The 19,467-nt window shown below is 46.3% G+C and overlaps 4 protein-coding genes across 4 annotated transcripts; 1 reads left to right on the forward strand and 3 right to left on the reverse strand.

Annotated features, from left to right (window-relative positions):
- Window positions 1-1,065: 1,065 nt before the first annotated feature.
- Window positions 1,066-2,893, reverse strand: LOC117891469 (lysyl oxidase homolog 3B). Its single transcript, XM_034796952.1, has 4 exons — window positions 2,711-2,893; window positions 1,710-2,649; window positions 1,479-1,636; window positions 1,066-1,417 (listed from the first exon to the last, which is right to left on the reverse strand). Exons 1-4 carry the CDS (start codon window positions 2,889-2,891, stop codon window positions 1,200-1,202), a joined length of 1,497 nt encoding a protein of 498 aa, XP_034652843.1. The 5' UTR covers window positions 2,892-2,893; the 3' UTR covers window positions 1,066-1,199.
- Window positions 2,894-8,623: 5,730 nt separating this feature from the next.
- Window positions 8,624-9,006, forward strand: LOC117892041. Its single transcript, XM_034797966.1, has 2 exons — window positions 8,624-8,791; window positions 8,843-9,006. The coding sequence occupies exons 1-2, from the start codon at window positions 8,666-8,668 to the stop codon at window positions 8,966-8,968; spliced, it is 252 nt and encodes an 83-aa protein (XP_034653857.1). The 5' UTR covers window positions 8,624-8,665; the 3' UTR covers window positions 8,969-9,006.
- Window positions 9,007-10,005: 999 nt separating this feature from the next.
- LOC117892037 (trypsin-1) lies at window positions 10,006-11,232 on the reverse strand. Its single transcript, XM_034797961.1, has one exon. It carries the CDS (start codon window positions 11,189-11,191, stop codon window positions 10,091-10,093), a length of 1,101 nt encoding a protein of 366 aa, XP_034653852.1. The 5' UTR covers window positions 11,192-11,232; the 3' UTR covers window positions 10,006-10,090.
- Window positions 11,233-11,333: 101 nt separating this feature from the next.
- LOC117892035 (trypsin-1) lies at window positions 11,334-13,079 on the reverse strand. The gene is made up of 2 exons (XM_034797960.1): window positions 12,067-13,079; window positions 11,334-11,994 (listed from the first exon to the last, which is right to left on the reverse strand). Exons 1-2 carry the CDS (start codon window positions 12,886-12,888, stop codon window positions 11,677-11,679), a joined length of 1,140 nt encoding a protein of 379 aa, XP_034653851.1. The 5' UTR covers window positions 12,889-13,079; the 3' UTR covers window positions 11,334-11,676.
- Window positions 13,080-19,467: the final 6,388 nt, after the last annotated feature.

The following is a 19,467-nucleotide window of genomic DNA, read 5'->3' on the forward strand; positions in this document are numbered from 1 at the left end:
AATTATTTATATGCTCGTTTGTCTCCTCTTTTTGCACCACACCCTGACCGAGGGGAAGGACAAGTGTGTGTGTGTGTGTTGTGTGTGTGCACGTGTCTGATAAGCGAATGGACGAGCGTCCAACACTTGACTGCTTTTTCTCTCACTTCCATTTCCATTTCCACATCCACTTGCACTCCCACTTCCACTTCCACTTCCATGTCCAGTTATCATTTATTTCCTTTGGACTTTGACTGATTTTCTGATAGTTGAGTGCGTTCTCTCACTGGCCACAGTGAGGGCAAAAAGTTATTGCCCAGTTCCAGTCCAACACCTCTTTGAGGGAGCGTTGAGTTTGTCGGGTGCTTTGCCACTTTGATTGATTTGTTAATCTCAAAACGAAATACAAATTAAAAGCTTTTTGTTTTGCCAACAACACCCAAGACAGCAGCATCCCAATGCCATTTCTGTGCTGGCAAATACCAACCTCCCCCACTAAACCGCTTATGTTAATTAAATTTTTGGGGTTATTCAATGTACAAAGTTAAGAGCTTCCTTCTGCCGCAATCAATCAATCTTAGGGAGCGTCTCCTAAGTCCTATCTTGGGGTTTGCTTTGCAACTGAGTTCTCCGTGGAAATCTATTTACATTTTTGACTCATTTCGTTTTGTGGGTTAAGTGGAGCAGGAAAAGGGGTTAAGTCTTGGCAGGAGATGTAAAATCCTACTTATTGATGAGTTGGGTTAGTGTTTCAATGGAAGCGGAGCAATCAATAACCAATTGCCGACAGAGATAAATCAAAATGAACCCGTAGAAGAGGTGGTGTAGGATTCATAGATTCATAACCCGATTTTCTGGTACCATCCCTCTTACTCTTTTTCAATCAAATTCCTATACTTATGGCATCACTTTTAGTTCCACTTCAACACGCTTGCAACGCCCCGAGGCGACACTGATAGCTTAACTCGGACGCACACTTGACGATTGACACTTGATGAATGGTTCGCTGATTCCGAGCATGTCTCAATGTCTTGAGGTCTGCGACATATTCACACTCGACTGAGTTTCAAGTTCAAGCGAAAGGCCTTAGAAATGTGCACTTTTAATTTCCGATAGAGATATAGATTAAGTTATAGATGTACAAACTCCCTTTGGTTAATAGTAATATTTGGCACAATTTGTTTTGGTTGCAGTCCATCTTCGATTTCCCCTTCCCTCTTTTAGGGTCTCGCCAGCTGGCAGTTCTGAACTCTCGCATAGTTTTCCGTGTAAATCAGATCGCAGATGGCAGCATTATTGTCGAAGCTCATCTCCGATACCTTGAACTCTGGATTGATGGCTATTTTGAGTATGTACGAGCCAGGACTCAGGTCCGTAACATCCACCCATTGGCAGTCCAGATTGTACAAGTAAACATCAGAGCAGTTGATGGAGATGCCTAGAAAAAAGGTTGTTGAAAATCAACCTTGGAGTGGCTAACCAGGGGCTCTCCCTCTCACCCTGATCTCCATAGTTGGCGCAATTGTACTTCTTAGATACTCCTGGCAGACAGGTGCTATCCTCCAGACAGAAGGAGGCCTTGTGGCCCTGCGCCACCTTCCGACCGCTCAAATCGAAGATGTCAAAGGTGGCAAACACTTCCATGCTGTGAAAGTGCCTGAAAAGGAAAGAGGGGAAAGCGAGGAGTACTCTTGCTGTGCCCCGGGAATGCGAATGAGTTATCTACTCACATGTGGCACATGTGCCACTCCCACTGGCTCTTCTCCTTGAAGGGGCGAAAGTCCGCATTGCCCGCATTGATGGCAGCCGCCGTGAACTTCAGGAGTCTCCTTGTGCGATAGCGCCAGTGGGGATCATCGCGCTGTATCTGATAGGCTTCGCTGGCCACGCAATTCTCCTCCATGGCGCACTGCATCAGCAGCATGAGACGATCCTCCAGATGCGCCGTCTGCTCAATCTCCAGGTAGTCAATCACCAGATCGGGCGAGGAGTAGTCACAGATCACAGCTGCCACATGTTGCCTGCTGCCGTGGCAGCTGACGATCCCACGAATCGGATCGTGGTGCAGGCAGTCGGCCAGCTCCGTCTCGTTGCCGTAGCACTCGCTGCCACTGAGGACGGGCCGGGAGACGTTGAAGCCCCCGAAATAGTCGGTCTGGAAGGCCTCCCGTGCATAGCCGAGCCCCAGCTGTCGGCACACGACATTGGCCTCGAGCAGGGACCAGCCATCGGCGCAGATGCTTCCCCAGCGTCCGCCATCTAGTCGCACCTCCACGCGGCCTTCATTCCGCTCTCTACCGCCGCGCAGCTGAACGTACAGGCGGGAGCGGGTGTGTATGGGGAACTTGGGTATGTCCTCATCCCTGAGCAGGGGCTCTGGGATCGGTGTATCTGCCGGGGGATTGCACACCACTCCCGCTGCCTCGCCCGGCTCGCAGTCATTCTCGCCCCATCCCTCAAAGTGGCACTCGACCAGCTCCTGCTCGTGGCCCTCACAGAACAGATTGTCCATCCAGAAGCGACGACGGGCTGGGCCGAAGTAGCCGCTGTGCGTGTACCGCCTCATGCCGGGAAAGCCCAGTTGCCGGCACACGATATGTCCCTCGGTGGCATCCCACTCATCGTCACAGATGGCGCCCCACTTTCCATTGTGCAGCACCTCAATGTTGCCTAAAAGATGAGGGAGAGTCCATCAGAAGAGCTCTCTCTCTCTCTCAGCTTCAGCTCTCACCCTCGTATTCGTTGTCGCCGCCGACCAATCGAATGGCGCCCTCCTCCTTGTTGAGGGCTTTGATGTACTTGTGGACCAGCCGCTGCCGTTCCAGGCGTGCATCTTCCAAGGAGCGATGCTGCACTACTCCCGCGGCCAGGTGACACCAAAGGACAGTCACACACAAGAGTCTGGGAACCATGATGAAGCTGAGATGAAGCCAAGATGCGATCCTTGCGCACATTCAACCGCCTCAACGTTCGCTCGAGAACTGAACGCGGCTCGAACATTTGAATGGCAACAACAGAATCATTTAACTATGAACTTGCCAGCGCCATAGATGCAAAGATACACAGATAGATAGACAAATAGGTAGGTAGGTAGGGAGCGTAGCTAGAGATACGGTTCAGAAGCTCGCTCATCTGACGTCAGCGACAGCGACAGCAACAGAGACGAGGGCGCAGATCGAGACCCGATCCAAATCCGCAGCTGAATCTGAATCTGAATCGGAATCTATTTTCCGCACGTAGCACATATGCATGTCACTTAATGACTGTAACAGACAACATTTGGAGGCAACTCTGACATTGATGCCACTCTTTGGGGGATCTTTCAACGGGCAGGGTTACAAGCGGAAGCAAATCCAATTACACTGAGCAAAATTCATGGAAACTGAAGAAAAATACGTAAGGAAATAGAGCAGATTCTAGTTGGATTTCTCTCTGTGCATTTTTACCGAAGACCTTGCTCCATAAACAAATACGAAAAGGAAGTACAAGCCCATGTCGCATAAAACAACCGACAATAAAAAGCATTAACAAATATTTAGATATGAATTGATTTCTCACAGACATTACCAACACTTAATGAGAGCTTTGTTTGAACCCTTAACCTCCACCCAGACCTTCCACGCCATAAAAACCCAACCATTGCATTGCAAAATTCCGAATCCAAAAATGAAAATGAAAATATGGCAGCTGACGTTATAATTTAGTGACTGAGCACGACGACCCACATTAGTATGAATCTGTTTGTTGTGTGTGTTTTGAATGGCAAAGTCATCGTCATCGTCATCATCCAACCAACCATCCAACCAACCATCCATCGGAATTCAGTGAGATTGTCCAGGGGGGGAGGGCTGTTTGGCATGCGGCCATTTGAAACATTGCATGCAACTTGGCCAACATGAACTTGACACTGAAACAACAACAACGGCGGAAAAAACACATGGAAAACCGAGGGAGATATGGTAGGTACAATGAAGGCAAAGCCACGCCAAGCGGTAATGAGGTTTACCCCGTTTTGGTGCGGATCGGTGCATGCAAGCGGGAGGGGGTGCAGTGTGTGTGTGGGTGCCTCATTAGCAAAACTACCAGCAGTCCGCCCAATCGTAATTGGAAATCTAACTCGTTTAGGTCAGTCTACACAAAGGCAGAGAGAGAGAGAGAGATACAGATTTAGATACACTCGCAGAATGAGAGATAGAGAGAGAGAGAGAGAGAAGTGAGAACCATTGAAGCGTGATTTTCATACATTTGCTGGATAGATTTTCAAGATCAATGTAGATCATGGATACAATCATCTGTACATCTGATGAATGAATGACAGTTCGTTGTTAGGCAGAGCAAAAGCGTGGCATGGGCGATGTATGGGAAAAGGGGGTAAAGTAGTGCCACAATTTACAATGTTAGAGGTTTAATTTCTACTTGTTTTTCCATGCACTACTTTTGATGGTATAGAATTATTAATTATTCTTTCAGCTAAAATAATACGAAGCTCTTTTAATGCACATCAAACATTTTCAGCAAAAAATGTGTGAAAATGCTCCATAAAAACTAATTTCCGACAGCAGTTAGTAATATTACAAATACATTCATGAATATACAGAACTATATCATAATAAATGTACGTACAACAATCCCACATCTACCTACAAGTATTCATGTAAATATCCCTACGAATGCCCGCACGAACGGATCATAAATATTAGCGGTGGAAATTAATTGGATAAACGTTTTATGATATTGAATTATGATGGCCCGGAAGGTGTGTGGGGGGGAACGTTTGACCGGATATATTCCCACACAATTCACATACAAGGGGGAACAATTTTATGAGTGCGTAAATTCCATTTGGATGGCCGCAAGGGCTGAACAAGGGCAGTGCGGAAGTAAGGACATGCCGCAATCCTGGCGCAACGTCATGCACAAAGGTAATAAAATTCGATAGAAAATCGTGTAATAAAATCATTGCACACCAGAGGCAGCATCAGAAGGAGCAGGACAATGTCTGCTCTTTGGCTTTGGCTTTGGCCATGACAATCCGGACACTAAAATCAAACTGGTCTGGCAACGCCACAGGCGACGAACCAATCTGCTCCAACCGATTCAGTCCCTGTGCGGCGGCTCCCCTAGATCCACTTCCTGCCCTGCTGCGCCTCTAAATTCATACCCTGCGCTGCGGCTCCACTAGATCCACTCCCTGCCCGGCTGCCCAGCTGCCTCTCCTCCTGCTGTTGCCACTCCTAAGACATAAAAATGGCAACGTGTGCTGCTGGCCAAGTCGGAAAAACGGCGACAGCGACAGCAGCAGCAGCAGCAGCAGCCTCCTCTTTGGACCAACAATAAAACGAAGGAAAAGTGGCACAAAAAGAGGACAAAGTGGAAAGCAGCGGGAAAATAATTTGTGTGGGAGTTCCCCACCCTCAAGGGATTCCCATAGTGAGGCAGAGGGGCACCGCACCGAGAGGCATTGAGAGCCCAGGAACGGATAAAAAGATAAAAAATGGTCAAAGGATATTGAAAGGCGGTAAATTGCTTTATTACTTAAGTGAGCCCAGAGATGATTAGGTTCGCGTTCAGCCGTTCTGCCTTGTGTTTGCCTTGTGGCTGCCTCATTAAAACGAAGCCCGGACGGTAGGACACTGGGCGCTCGCTGCAAATGGAAAATGCAAGAGAATACTCGTGGCAGTGGGAAAGGCGAAACCATTAACTGAGTGTTAACATGGTCCAAACGACTTGCCACATAATGGTTAAGCAGGGCCATTAAAAGAGCCAGAACAGTGCTCAACAGATCAGAATTGTGGGAGGGGCAAAAAGGTAACTAAGCCCAAAACTGTGTATGCCTTTAGGACAGATTTACATTGCAACTTGGATTTAAGTTGGAGAGAATTCCATGTTGGTACAAAAGAAACATTTTCTAGTCGTTTAAAAGCAAAACCAAAGTCTTTCGAAAGCTACTCGTACCCAGACTATCCTCAATTTCAAACAGAAGCCCATAACATAACTTCATTTAGCGCACAGAGACAAAGCCAAAGACAAGCGATGACATTAAATCTCTTCATAATGATATCATACAAGTCCTATCATAAGTATATTGCGAAGCTCATTTGGACATTAATAAAACTGGATGACGCGCTGACAGCATAAATGTCACAGAAAATGCTATTAAAACTAAATTATAGCCGGCATAACCATGATTCACGAGCGGGCAAGGCCTCCCATCTGCGCAAAAAGAAATCATAAAAAAATACAAAATGCCAAATTTGTAGCTAGCTTATGGCTACAGAAAAAAAGGAAAAGATTATTAATTCTTAATAAGAAGGCGAAGAATGCAAAGAGAGAAATAAAACAAAAGTTGTATCAAAATGTGGCAAGTGGGGCGTGTATCTCTGTGGCTCTGCCTTGGCCCAAAAAGTAGAATCACAACAAACCATAGAAAAAGTTCACAATCAGTGAATGAATGCCCTGCCTTTAATACCCTTTTTTTATGCGAATTTCAATGGAATTTGCTCCGAGGGTCGCGCACGAAACCAAAATAATAAAATTAAAATGCGCCTTTTGCTGGGGGATGGGGCAGGACTGGGCCAATGGTTTGAAATTCAGTCAGTTGGACGGTCAAATGTACGACGAAGCAATAAAAATAATAATGAAATCAAAGGAATAAAACCCACAGAGAGACAAGGACACACAAGTCTCCACGAAGCGGGCACGTCGTGGATGGGAAGGGACACGACTGGTCCGTTTCTCGTTAGGAATTATAATGAGCTTTCGCTTGTTGAAAGAAGAACATTTCAATTGACGAATTATAAATTATTGCAGTCTACTGACCTTTAAGTTTAAACACATAAAAAGCTAACTAGTGCTGGGGAAATTAGGTTGAAACAATTCTCAACAGATATTTATCTACATTAAAGAGCCATCCGTTGACCATCAGTCTTTAAAAAGTACCAATCCCCAGTGCTGATATTCTTATTTCTGATTTACTGAAGCGTTCAGATACAATTGAACTTCCTGGCAAGCTGACGACGACAGTTTATCGCAATTCAATGGCATTCGGGGCATGCACTCAGCATCAATGCTGAATATTTATTGAACAGACACCCACTGTGTATGGATAACAGGTGGCTTTTCCGGTCTTCAATTTTTGTTTCCTTCATTCTTTTCTCTTGCATCGCTTAATACAGATTTTCCCAGGCATGATGAAACGATTTTTATTCAAAATTCACGATACTCTGTGGCTTTTACGAGTATCTAGAATATACTCTCTTGTCTAAGTGTAGCTCAGAGTAGCACTAATGTACATCCACAGCAAGTACAGTGTATTTATGGCAGACACACGTATAAAAATGTATATAATATTGGAACTGCTTCTAGAGCTCTTTTCACCTTCTTTCACTCGCAAAGTCGATTCAGCTGTCTCTTCCACATTTACACTCCTCACATAAAAATAAATAAATCTACAAAAAAGCAAGTCTTGCAAATATTGCAAGTCATATATTTTTAGTCAGCCCTTGTAAAAAGTAGCTACAGCTACAGCTTGTACATTGTATTTTATTTGACTTTATTTCAGTTTATTTTAATTTCGTCTTTGGCCTTTCCCCTTCGACTTAGGCTGGGGCATGCCCCGGGGACAGAGACAGCTCTCTGGGGGGATTTGTGACAAAAAAGTTTCAGCTTATGCTGCTTTCTGTCTTCTTGCCAGACAGCGTGTGCAAATATTTATTTTTGGATTTTTATGAAGCCAAAGCCCAAAAGGCAAGCGAAAAATCAAAAGAAAACAGCAAAATATCCTTCATAGAAACTGCAGAAAAGTCAATAGTGTGCAATATACGAGCACAATATTGTATGCCCATGGAAATCAATTAATTTTTTTTATTGCTAGTCCCAGTTCATCCTCTCTGTGGGCTGCTAATTGAATTTGCCATTTCATAATAAACTCTAGTAAAATAATAAATAAATCCCGTGAACAATGGTGCACTGACTTTGAAAGAGAAAAACAGAATTGTGGCTGGGGTTTGGGGGGGATAGAAGCACATGTTCCATATCATGGAATTTGTTCCTGTGCAGACTAAATGAATTATGTAACATGTCTAGCCATTTAGTGCCATAATTCAGAGCAATCTATGCCGGCACAGACAACACCCATCAGCGTCCAATAAAAGGAAAAGGCTGTGGGAACGGAACGGAACGCTGCTAAATTGCACGCAGTCCAGACAAATTGCATTTGCATAGCGTAATTGGAAAATGTCGCGTGTAACAAAAAAAATATAGCTATAATGATTGAAAAACTATAATGGCAAAGCTGTAACAAAAGATATATCTAAATGACGGCAAGTGGGATTTACCCCATACCTGGTGGCACATTTAAACTGGGATAGATAATTTCCAAATAAGCACTTAAGGTACTCCACAGGCACTCAATTTCCAACATTTACTTCTACTTGAATCTGCTGCCCCGAAGTACTCAATTGTCCCTTATGATGATTGAGTGATTCAAGAGCATCACTTAGAGCTTCTGTTTATTTAATGTAAATAAATATATATCCGATGGCTACTAGACTTTTCCGTCAACATTTGTATAAATTCTAAGTGCTTCAATTAATATACTTACCGTTTGAATTTGATATAAAAATAAATTTTCGTATCTTTCAAAATTGGCGGTGAGAGTGCGAACCGAAGAAGTTCCTTCCACATTATGGCCGTTGCAGTGCGACTGGTGGAAGCTCTGACTCTGATCACCATAATGGGCCTGATTACCTGCCTGAGCCTCAGTGTGATCCTGGCCGAGCGTGCCATCAGTGTGATTATGACGTTTCTTGGGGTAAGAATGCTCCATAGATTTGAGGAATTTGTCCCCTAATGATTCCTACAGCCAGCAGCTGGTATAGTGCAGTTTGTGTTGCTTTTTATTGAGAAAATTCTGGTGTATGCCCTGCTTTCCATCTTGGGTTTTGTCAATACGGTGATCACAACTCTGCGTGTAACTGGCCTGGCATGAGGACCGCTCTCCCCCCTGTCATTTCCGAATTTCGATCCGTGTCGTACTCTCAATAAATTATTGTTTATTTTCACCTCCATAAAATTCTCGATTGGGCATCGAAAGCGAAGCCGCAGCCCTAATATTCAATCAAACAATTTTACGCCCCAATAAACTTTTCTAACCTGCGGCGCTTTCGGCAAAAGTGCAGGAACAAAAATGAAATAAAACAAAACAGAGCTCTGCCCAATTGCAGCAAATTTGCGCCTGGCCAGAGGAGAAAGAGTAAAACGTTGGTAAAACAAAATGTTTTTACCACAAAGGCCAATTTGGCCGCACATTTCCACTGCACTCGAGGATGAACATAATTTTTGGTGCCTTTAGCTATACACTAAACAAAAGGAGTAGTTGCTTTTGGCAGCAGTTGGTTGTGCAGGAGGGGAGTGTACATTGCCAAGGTATCATTCGACTTTTGTGAATTGGAAGATTACATGATTTATGAAAGGTCTTGATTAACCGCGGAGTATTAAATCTTTCCCTTTACGCTCTTTATAGAGCATCTGTGAAAACGCTTTAAATTAGTTCGCTTTGAAGTTTTTCGCACCTATTTTCAGCGGTTTATTCTATTATGTAGTTGTTTATCAATGTTGGGTAGGACAGGACCGATGGGACAGGCACGCACAGCGAACAAAGCTCCGATCCGAGTGTAGGTGTCCGCAGCGATTGCAGCATGTTGCCGGGCCCATTGGGAGTGTGAGTATTTTTTTGATTTAGTGGCAATTTCGTGGAGCAAAAAGATTGTGGAATGCCTCGAGGGTAGACTTGAAAAGGCGGAAATTGAAGCAAGAGTGTGGAGCTAACAAGCCGCAACTGGAACAACCAGAAACACTCCTGCTAAAGTCGATTTGAAGGGGTACGAGGATTGAGAGAACCAATTACCAGAAAGCCCAAAGAAAGCTAAAGAATCGAAATGGAAATCGCTCGAATACTTGTTTTTGCATCTACATGAAACTCGATTGAATCATAAAAGTGGAACAAATACGAAAATTAAAATGCAATCCCATACTGACAGGGCAAATTGCCTTTATTACTCGTAGAATTACTCGCCTGTTGGGCATATGTAAGTGGAAAGAAAATGTAATCTTAGATCAATTTATTAGCTTCCTCAACTTCAGGATCTTCGCTGGTTTGTCCTGCCGGAGAGGTGTTCTCCGATTCTGGCACTGCCTGCTCGGTGGTGCTGGTGGAGGAGACTGGTTCGGCTGGTTCCTGCTCCCCGGATGGGGAACAGCCACAGGCATCGCGGGTATTGGACTCGATCCATTCGTTAAAGTTGCTCACACGAGTATAGACGCCGGGGGAATTGGGTTTGGCACAGCCCTCGCCCCAGGACACAACGCCTGCCAGCTGATAGGCTTGGCCGGCGCCCAGTACATGCATGGGTCCACCGCTGTCGCCCTGGCACGAGTCCTTGCCACCCTGATCGACCAGTCCAGCACAGATCATGTTGTCGGTGATCTTGTCACCGTAGTTGCTGTCCCGGCACTCCTGCTGCGTCAGTATGGGCACCTCCACCTCCTGCAGAGTGTCCGAGACGGGTCCGCCCTCGCTCAGAGCTCCCCAGCCGGTGACGACGGCCAACTGGCCAGCATAGCTTTCGCTGGGCGTGGGCAGGCACACGGGATGCATGTCAATGCCCAGACGCACGGGCTCGCTGAAGCGGATGAGGGCAATGTCGCTGTCAAAGGTGCGGGTACTGTACCCAGGATGCATGAGCACACGCGCCACTCGCCTGTCCACGATCTTGACATTGCTGTCCATGCGATTGTGCTCCAGCAGTCGAACCGTGATCAGACGATGGTAGAACCCATTGACGCAGTGGGCTGCGGTCACGGCATACTGATCGTTGACCAGCGATGCGCCACAGTAGAAGCTGCCGAACCACATCAGCATGGCCATCCAGGGATACTCGTGCACCTCCGTCTCCTGGCCCCCGACGATGCGGTGGCGCGTGTTGATGTTGCCGCAAGCGCAGGCAGCGCACTCCCGCTTGGCCGGCACACCAGAGTCGGAGTACTCCGGCCCTAGGATCGAGGTGATCCAGTCGAGGAAGCTGTTCTGCCTGATGGTGCTCAGCGACTCCAGTATCTTGGCAGGCTCTGCGGAGCTGGGCAGACGAGGAGTGGCACAGCCCACGTCTCCCAGAGCCACCACAACGATGAACAGCAAACAAATGTATCGCATGGCGAACTTTTCTGGCCAACTGGCAGTTGGCAACTAACCGAAAGCATCCTGGCCATGGTCAGAAAGACAACTAGAGCCAAGAACTAGAAACGAATGGAGAGAACCAGTAGAACCGGCTCCAGGGAAAGGTGAATGCCACCGCCCGAGAGAGATTTCTATGTAGCGAATTTTCTTTTAATCAATAAATATAAAACAGCTTGAGAATGTGATCTTCGACAGAGCCGAAGTCGGGATACTCTGGCAGAGAAGGAAGACGATCCTGGGGCGGATAATCTATGTACATCTGAAGAAAGTCTTGAGCTTTTTTCTTCACTAAAAAGTTCGACTTTCTTTAGATATATGTTTGGTTTTGTTTTGTTAAAGAAACAATGGGTTTTTCCAGTTGAAAATCCATCTTTCAATCGATAGCTAAGGTATTTGGGAATCGAACATTTCTCTGACAGAGTATTTTGAGAGCGAGACTACTGGAAGAACCAACCGCAGAACTACTTGATCTTCTTGGTCTCCTGCTGGCAGAGGCAAGCCTGTTTGGTGAGGTTCTTGATCCAGGTGCCGTAGCGATTCACGCGGGCATAGACACCAGGATAACCGGACTTGGCACAGCCCTCGCCCCAAGAGACAACACCGGCGATCTGATGCTCTCGCGTACCGCTGGCCACAATATGCAGCGGTCCACCGCTGTCGCCCTGGCACGAGTCCTTGCCACCCTCGTCGTAGCCGCCGCACAGCATGTTGTCCGTGATTTTGTTGCCATAGCGACTCTTGCGGCATGCGTCCTGTGACAGGATGGGCACTTGAACCTCCTAAAGTGCATAAAAGATGCGGATTTTAGTTGGGAAAGTCGCTCGATCGCCGATGGAGTGTCATTTGCTCACCTGCAGTGTGTCCGAGGTGGGACCGCCAACCTTGAGGGCGCCCCAGCCGGTGACGATGCCAGTTTCCCCCTTGAAGCTTCTGCCCGGCGTGGGCATGCACACGGGATGCAGCACCTCATCGAACTCCACCGGCTCGTCCAGCTTGATGATGGCAATGTCGTTGTCGTAGTTGCGGGCATTGTACTTGGGATGCGTAATCACCTCCGCCACATTCCGATCGATCTTCTGCGTGTGGGACATCTTGCGATTGTGGTCCAGCAGGCGGACGGTGATCCGCTCCCGCCGGAAGCCGTACACGCAGTGGGAGGCAGTCAGCAGGAACTGATCGTTCAGCAGCGAGGCGGCACAGTAGAAGCGTCCGCCGTACAGGAGCATCGCCACCCAGGGGTACTGGTGCACCTCCGTCTCCTGTCCGCCGACAATCCGCTTCTGAATGTTGGCTATGCCGCAGACACAGTCCGTGCAGTTGCGTGCTGGAGTGAGGGTGGGTGGCGCCGCTGTGGTGGCCCGTCTGGTGGTGGTGGTGCTGGAGGAGGGCGCTGGCGTCGTTGAGGTGGTGGTGCTGCTGCTCGCGGGCTCTGGCTTCGTGGAGCTGCTGCTCAGGGTGGCCAGCGTGGCGCTCTCGCCATCCGAGCCGCCCGGACGTTGGGGCAACAGCGAGAGCACCCACTGGATGAAGGTATTCTGGGATTGCTTTAGCAGTGGCGAAACCGGTGTGGCTTCCGGACGGGCTGGCTGCTGCTGCTCCTCGGCAAAGGTTTGGGCCAGGCCGAGGAGGACCAGCACCAGGCAGATCACTAGTCCAATCGAAGCTCTACTCATTTCACTGGAACTCTCTTTTGCTTCTTCTTTTTTTGTTGGTTTTTGCTTTCTCCAGAGCGACACCAGCGACTGCCGTGGCTAGTGGCAAACTGAACGGGCAGAAATGATATTTGAAAGCCAGCCCCATTTCACCCAAATTCCCATGGCCGAGCAACAAAAGTGGTTCTGGCCGGTGGCACGTCCACTTTGCCAATCGGTCGCCGCTTTGTCGCTCGCACACACTCAACCCAGACAGCGAGACAGAGACGGAGAGACTCTCGCCGTTTCATGTGGATTTGCATTTGTATTCTGCTCATGCGTGGGCGCCTCGGGGCAGCCGCTTGACCACCTCAGCCACCACTTCATACACCAAACTCTACTTTTGGTTTTGGATTTTGTTTTTTTTTTGCGCCACTGAAGTAGCGAAAGTTTTTATTTCCCCGCTTCAAAATTTATTGAAATTAATGTATTTTATTTATGTTGGATCCGTGGTTTTACTTTCTTTTGATTTATATTATTGGGGCTATTCTACAAACGTTGTTTTTACTGGGTTAGCGCGTTGTTGCTGCTTTTCTTTAGGCTTTTGTACATTTTACACCATTTACGTGGTTTGATTCAACGATTCGCGGACGTATAAGATACAGGGTGATCTACGGGATGCACACAGCACTCAGGCTACAGATCAGTATTTAGTTTTAGTTGTTTATTTTATACGCTGCCAATTCTGGTCGTACTGCAAATTGCAATCTTGCCATAAAAGTGCCCGCCCTGAGATGACTTGAACCTGTCGTGGCAGACTTTCCTTAGCCGGCACTTGTGTGGGGAGATTAACGATGCAACTGACATGGCAGTCGCACGTGTCCGGTCACGTCATGAGTCATATTGGTCATGGCCCTAAGTAGCCATAGCCCCCACATGTACTGCCGTGTGGAGGCGGCGCCGGCACTCATGATGCTCCCGCTGCTGCTGCTGCGCCTGCGCTTCTTCGCAGATGAACAGCAATTGATGGATGAGTGGCTGAGAGTGGAGTCTGGATGGGGCACGCTCTCTTCGTGGAGAGTCATTAGTATGCGCACACATAACACTTGGCATATTAATTGTCCGCGTAATGCATCAAGAGAGAGATAGGGGGAGAGAGAGGAGCTGCAGTTGGAGTTGGAGCTGGGAGTTGCAGCTGATGATGATGACGAACTAATGTCAGCTCGAGGACTGGTCACCGAGCACCCATCAGAGCCAGGCCCATGGCCATGTCCGACCGCAGTGCACGCAGTTAAAACAAAGTGCCATTTGCATAATGCCGGGTACTAGACAAAACCGAAGCGGACAACAAAAAAACCAACGAATAGCTCTACACCCCACTCCTACATTTAAATGGGAGTGGACCAGAGTGTGTGTGTGTGTGCGTGTGTGCATGTGTGTGGTTATTTACGGGTATGCCATGAGGTAGAGGCAAAAGCAGACGCCGCAGACCCACAGCCAGACCTACCTGCACTTGGCGACTTGGCAATTATGCAAGGCCCAGCCGGGCGCTGGGGTCTGGGGTCTGGGCAACGTGACCACCAACAAAGTTTTGCCTGCGACTGATTGGAGCTGTGGACTGCACACAGGCTGGGCCTGTGGACACTGCTCTGGGTCGTTGGCTTTGTTAAACACGATGGCAAAATATGTTAATTGGCATTGTAATATGCACATTAGATGTTGGCAACTACTAAGCGCTCATTAAACATGCCTCATGCTTGGCCAATTACCACAGGCACACAGGTCCATCAAAATGGCAGAGCACAAAAAAAAGGGCTCGATAAGTGATAAATATTTAAGTACTAAAATCGGCACAGTAGGCTATAAAATCAGTTGTCAATTCATAGTCAGAGTCTGAATAAAGTCAGAAGTCATTCCGTAGACAGACATCAGGCACATCAGACCTTAAAACACTTCAAATTGTTTCCTCACTTTTCAAAAAAATACTTTTGGCAGCCAAAAAAAAACAAATTTCCATAGGTAAATAGTCGTAGCTTTATTAACTAATCGAATTTAACCAGTAATTAGCACACAGTAACCATGCAGCCATCCAACTCTAATGGCAACACCAAGAAAATCTCTTCCTGTGACAGCAAATCCCGACTGGAGGCGGCTGGCAAGTCTGGGACGTGCCCGTGCCCTGGAGGCCAAGACGTATGCATCTGCACCAATGGCATTTGCATGAAGGACAAGTGCCCGGATGGCGTCTGCCAGAGGAACCATCAGGAACCACCGCCTTCTGTCTGATCATGCATAAAATAAACCCTTGAAACAGATTCAGACCTCACACAGAATAGAGATACAAATAAAATTCCGCTTTTAAAACCGAACACACAAAATATTTGCGCTTTAAGCTGTGCTTGCAGCGGTGCAAACAACAAAAAAAAAAACAACAATTATGTACGAAATGGTAGAGTCGCCTCGACACGACACGACGTGACCTTTGCTTGCCACCAGAACATGGAGCGGCACATGTACATAACTGGAAAATATTTGAACAGACAGCGTTGGGTGCGTGTTAAAAAATTGCACTTTTGATTTATGCGTACAGAGTGGAAAGGTGTTTGCAGGAAAATATTCAAGAGCCACCAGGAATATACTCGTACCCGTGCAATAATAAATGCCAAAAGCCATTGAAGGGAAATTGGGGATATTGCAACATATTTGCATAGACAACCCCATTATGGAAACGACGAGGACCGTTCAACCATTCAGACACACAGCCATGGCCAGGCCATATAAAAGTGAATAGATTATGTTTTGCTATCCGCAGTGCCACGACTTGCCATAAAATTTTATCTGCCAAGTTAATTAAGCCGGCAGTTAGCTGGGAGCTGGAGCTGAAGCTGAAACTATCACAAGTCCGTGGCTACCGAAACGGCAGCTTCCTGAAAATTTAATTAGATATTCCATTTGCGCGTTTCATTCGCTTTTCATTTCGGACCACCGCCACCTATTCAGACTACAAAGTTTCGTTTGCTGTTGGTTAACCCAAAGGATTCGTGGGCAAAAAGCGAAACCAAAGAGAACTCTTGTCTGTGCTGTGGTGGCAAAGGTAATGTCAGTGCCACTGCCACAGCCACAGACACGAATGTACGGTTCCGTTCTGATCAAGACTTTCCGCACCTTTGACTGGGAGCAGTGAAAACCTCAGAGAACTCGGGGAAAATGTTTTACAAGCGCAACTTTATCGAAGGTCAAAACGAAGAAAAATGTTCGATGCTAAAAACTTTGCCCGACATGCAACAGCCATCATCATCATCGCCGTCGTGGTCGTCGTCTTGCAAAGTTTCAAGTTGCGACCTACTGTTTGTGGTACTTTCGACACCAGCACGCGATTTCAGTTCATTTTTGTTTTTTTACACATACCGATTATGACTTGTACTTGTTGAAAGTGCGGCTGCTAAAAAAGAGTCGGTGAAAAAATGTAAATGATTTTTTGGGCATGCTCAACATACTTGCAATAATTTGCATGCAACTCTCGAGTGGCATGCAATGGAAGCGCCTCACGCAAGTCTCTCGCTCGGTGCATAGTATATAATGGATTAATCACAGGGTAGGTAATACGATGCCAGAGCCAGCTAGCGACAGGCAAAAGATGAAATTGATCATTATACAATTGGGCTCCTGTAGCTGCTGGCACTTCAATGTCCAATGAAACCAATTAGCCACCAAAATGTACTCACTAACTTGCTAAAATGATCATGGACAGGGCAGGGTCACACGCTAAGGCACTCTAAGAGCTTGTTTTGAACAACCTAAAGAACAAACAAAAAGCCCCAATAACAGAGGTGAACACTTGAAAACAGAAGACGAAATGTTTATGGAAATGTTGACCATGAAAAGGCATTTCTAAAGCAGTCATTCCCAGACTCCCAATCTTGATAGCTAAAAAACATTTTCAATGCTAGCGCGACAGGTGCTTCAACTGTTTTTTTTTCCTCTATCGATTGCATGTTTTATGCTCCCCTAACGACTTGTTAATTCGATGGGAATGGCATCGTAAAGAAGGCATTAAAAACTGACCCAATATTACACATAATCGAAAATAAATATAAAGAAATTGGAGCCATAAAAATCTTGTTTGTTGACACATTTAAATAACGCAAAAATTGAATAATAAAATGGCCATAAACGTCGGTCCATCAATGGTAGCCAGAATGAGTTTATGGATGTGTAATTAGCTCAAATGATAAATCCGATTGGCTAGCCTCAAATGAGAAGACAATTGAAATGCATTTGTCAGGCGCAGAGGTTTGTTAATAATTTGAAAGCCATTATTCGAATGATATAATTTTGATTAGTAAATCAAATGTGGCTAAAATGCGAACATTCTGGCCTAATCAACAAGCATATTATTGGCCTGACTGAATGTCTTGTTTAGATTTGATTTCCTCTCTATTGAAAGTACCCCAAAACTCCTGTGGCTGCATTGATATTCATTTCTATGATTACTAATTGAAATAATAATGCGAAAATGTTTCTAATTTGCGGTCTTGTCCATTGAACAAACCAGAATAAATGCCGCCTGATTCTGCATTGGAATTCGGTCCATCAGAATCCAGATGTGTGTGCACTGGCATTCGGCCGGGAATTTGCTGGTTCCGTGCGCATTTTCTTCATCAATGATTAATTGTTTTGACAATGTTGCAGCCATGTATTCGTAGTCGTACCTCGGTGCTGCCTGCAGCCACCCCTTGCCCTGTCTCTCGCATGGCATGGCATGGAGCTCTGCCTCTGGTACATGTCACATTTGTGGCCTGGCACTGACGAATGTCCCCAAATTGATGTATGATTTTGGCAGCATTGCCAAAAACCCTGACGGTCGGGCACATCATCTCTGCCCCCCCTCTACATCACAGTTCGCTGTGTGAAAGATTTAGTACGGAGCTTTTCGGGCGGATTTCTGGGTGGAAAAGTTATGAAATATTTCTCACTAAAGTTGTTGCACTTCGAAAAGGAATCTGCGGTGGCTGTGATTGGATGAGCCGGCTGAACCGATTAAAGTTTGGATTAGTTAGTTCTAGTTGGCAGTGGAAAGACTTAATTACATTTTACAGTCCAAACTGTTGTCTCTGGCTTAATCAAACTAGCGCAGGTCTCCTGACAAGATCAATATTTAGCACAGTTCTGTCGCCCTCAGGCGCTGTCAAGGTACTTAGATTCGCTTTCACACCTATTTTTTTCTATTTGAAGTTTGTACCAGATAAATCCGATGCTGCTGCTGCTGCTGCTGTCCGACCCACTTAGAGGTGTTTCCTCTGTTTATGCTTTTCCCTTTCGGCGACGGAAAAACAAATTAAACTTAAAAATAAATAGATGGCAGAGACACCATACCAAGGGGCTACTCGTGCAAGTGGGAGTGGCAGGAGCATTGGATGAGGGGCAACAGTTTAGCTTTAGTTGCTCGTAAAACTTTCACTTGACCCTTGTCAAGCCACTGGGGGGGCGGTGGGAGTGTTGTAATCAACAGAAAATTGGCACCAGTCAACACAGTACCATCCCCCGAAGGACCTGCTATCTGTGTCAGTGTCAGCATCGTTTACTGTGAACATCCTTGGGGAAGATCTACGGGGGTTGGGCTCCATTGACCAACTGACTTAGTCATCGCGAGGGTTGCTTCGCTCACTTTGTTTCCGTTCTGTTCTGTTCTGGCTGATAAGTCTGCGAGTACAATAAATCGTTGCCTTTGCCCGAAATATAGTTAGTAGATAGTTCAAGTCGTTTACAGTGACTTACAGCAGGGGCCATTATCGTTGAGACGTGGTAAAATCCAAACATTTGACCCCTAGTAATCGTTTGCCATTTACCTTATCATTTACCAACATAAATTAGAACTTGGGTGGGCAGTGGCTGGCGCGTGTTTTGCATTGCATTAAGTTGTACGAAGATTAATACATACATATATAGATGTAGAACAAATGCTAATTAAGTGCAGTGCAGAGGCGCCATATGCCAAATATTTGCCACACCTGACACCACAGCTGGGAGTCAGCGGCACGTGAGGGTTAATTAAGCGGCCATCCGAATGCATTACATGTCCTAAGGCCCAGGTGCAGCATTCGTGCGACTGCCTCCAGGCCCTTTCCAACTGAAATTGACTACGTGACTTTCTCTCTAAGATTCCGTCTCTTAAATTTTTAAATCAAAACTTGTAGCAGTTCCTCTTTAACCCTTTGCCAAAGCAGTCAAGTCAACCACCTCGAAGCTCCGCTCCCAGGGGACGCCTGTCCAACTAACACACTTTTCCGCACTCTTTTCAAGCCATTTTTCAAACGCTTTTCGCACTGAACGGTTTTGGGTCAGTCACCAAAAATAAAATTGAGACATTTTCTTTGGAGCAAGTCATGCATTCCATTTCCTATTTACATTTATCTATCTCTCGCCAAAAAAAAGCGTGGCCAAGGCAAAGAATTTAATGGAAAACCATGAAGCGCCAGGGTTGTTGCCCCCTTTGGACAGGGCCACGGGCCAGCGCAGTCATTGTGGCGCCTGGCAACCCTGTTGGCGCCACACAGAATTCCCCTCCGCATTGCGTTCGGTTCGTTTTTATAGCGTGTGATTGCTTAATTTATTTGTATA

This window comes from Drosophila subobscura, chromosome E (genome assembly GCF_008121235.1).
Source record: "Drosophila subobscura isolate 14011-0131.10 chromosome E, UCBerk_Dsub_1.0, whole genome shotgun sequence".
In the NCBI taxonomy this organism is placed as follows: domain Eukaryota; kingdom Metazoa; phylum Arthropoda; class Insecta; order Diptera; family Drosophilidae; genus Drosophila; species Drosophila subobscura.

Coding starts and splice junctions, on each gene's coding strand:
- LOC117892037 (XM_034797961.1), bottom strand. CDS start 11,191: ATGCGATACATTTGTTTGCTGTTCATCGTTGTGGTGGCTCTGGGAGAC.
- LOC117892041 (XM_034797966.1), top strand. CDS start 8,666: ATGGCCGTTGCAGTGCGACTGGTGGAAGCTCTGACTCTGATCACCATA. Junction 8,792..8,842: donor TGATTATGACGTTTCTTGGG/GTAAGAATGCTC, acceptor TGATTCCTACAG/CCAGCAGCTGGTATAGTGCA.
- LOC117892035 (XM_034797960.1), bottom strand. CDS start 12,888: ATGAGTAGAGCTTCGATTGGACTAGTGATCTGCCTGGTGCTGGTCCTC. Junction 11,995..12,066: donor CCACCTCGGACACACTGCAG/GTGAGCAAATGA, acceptor TATGCACTTTAG/GAGGTTCAAGTGCCCATCCT.
- LOC117891469 (XM_034796952.1), bottom strand. CDS start 2,891: ATGGTTCCCAGACTCTTGTGTGTGACTGTCCTTTGGTGTCACCTGGCC. Junction 1,637..1,709: donor GAGTGGCACATGTGCCACAT/GTGAGTAGATAA, acceptor TTTCCTTTTCAG/GCACTTTCACAGCATGGAAG. Junction 1,418..1,478: donor CGCCAACTATGGAGATCAGG/GTGAGAGGGAGA, acceptor CCTTTTTTCTAG/GCATCTCCATCAACTGCTCT.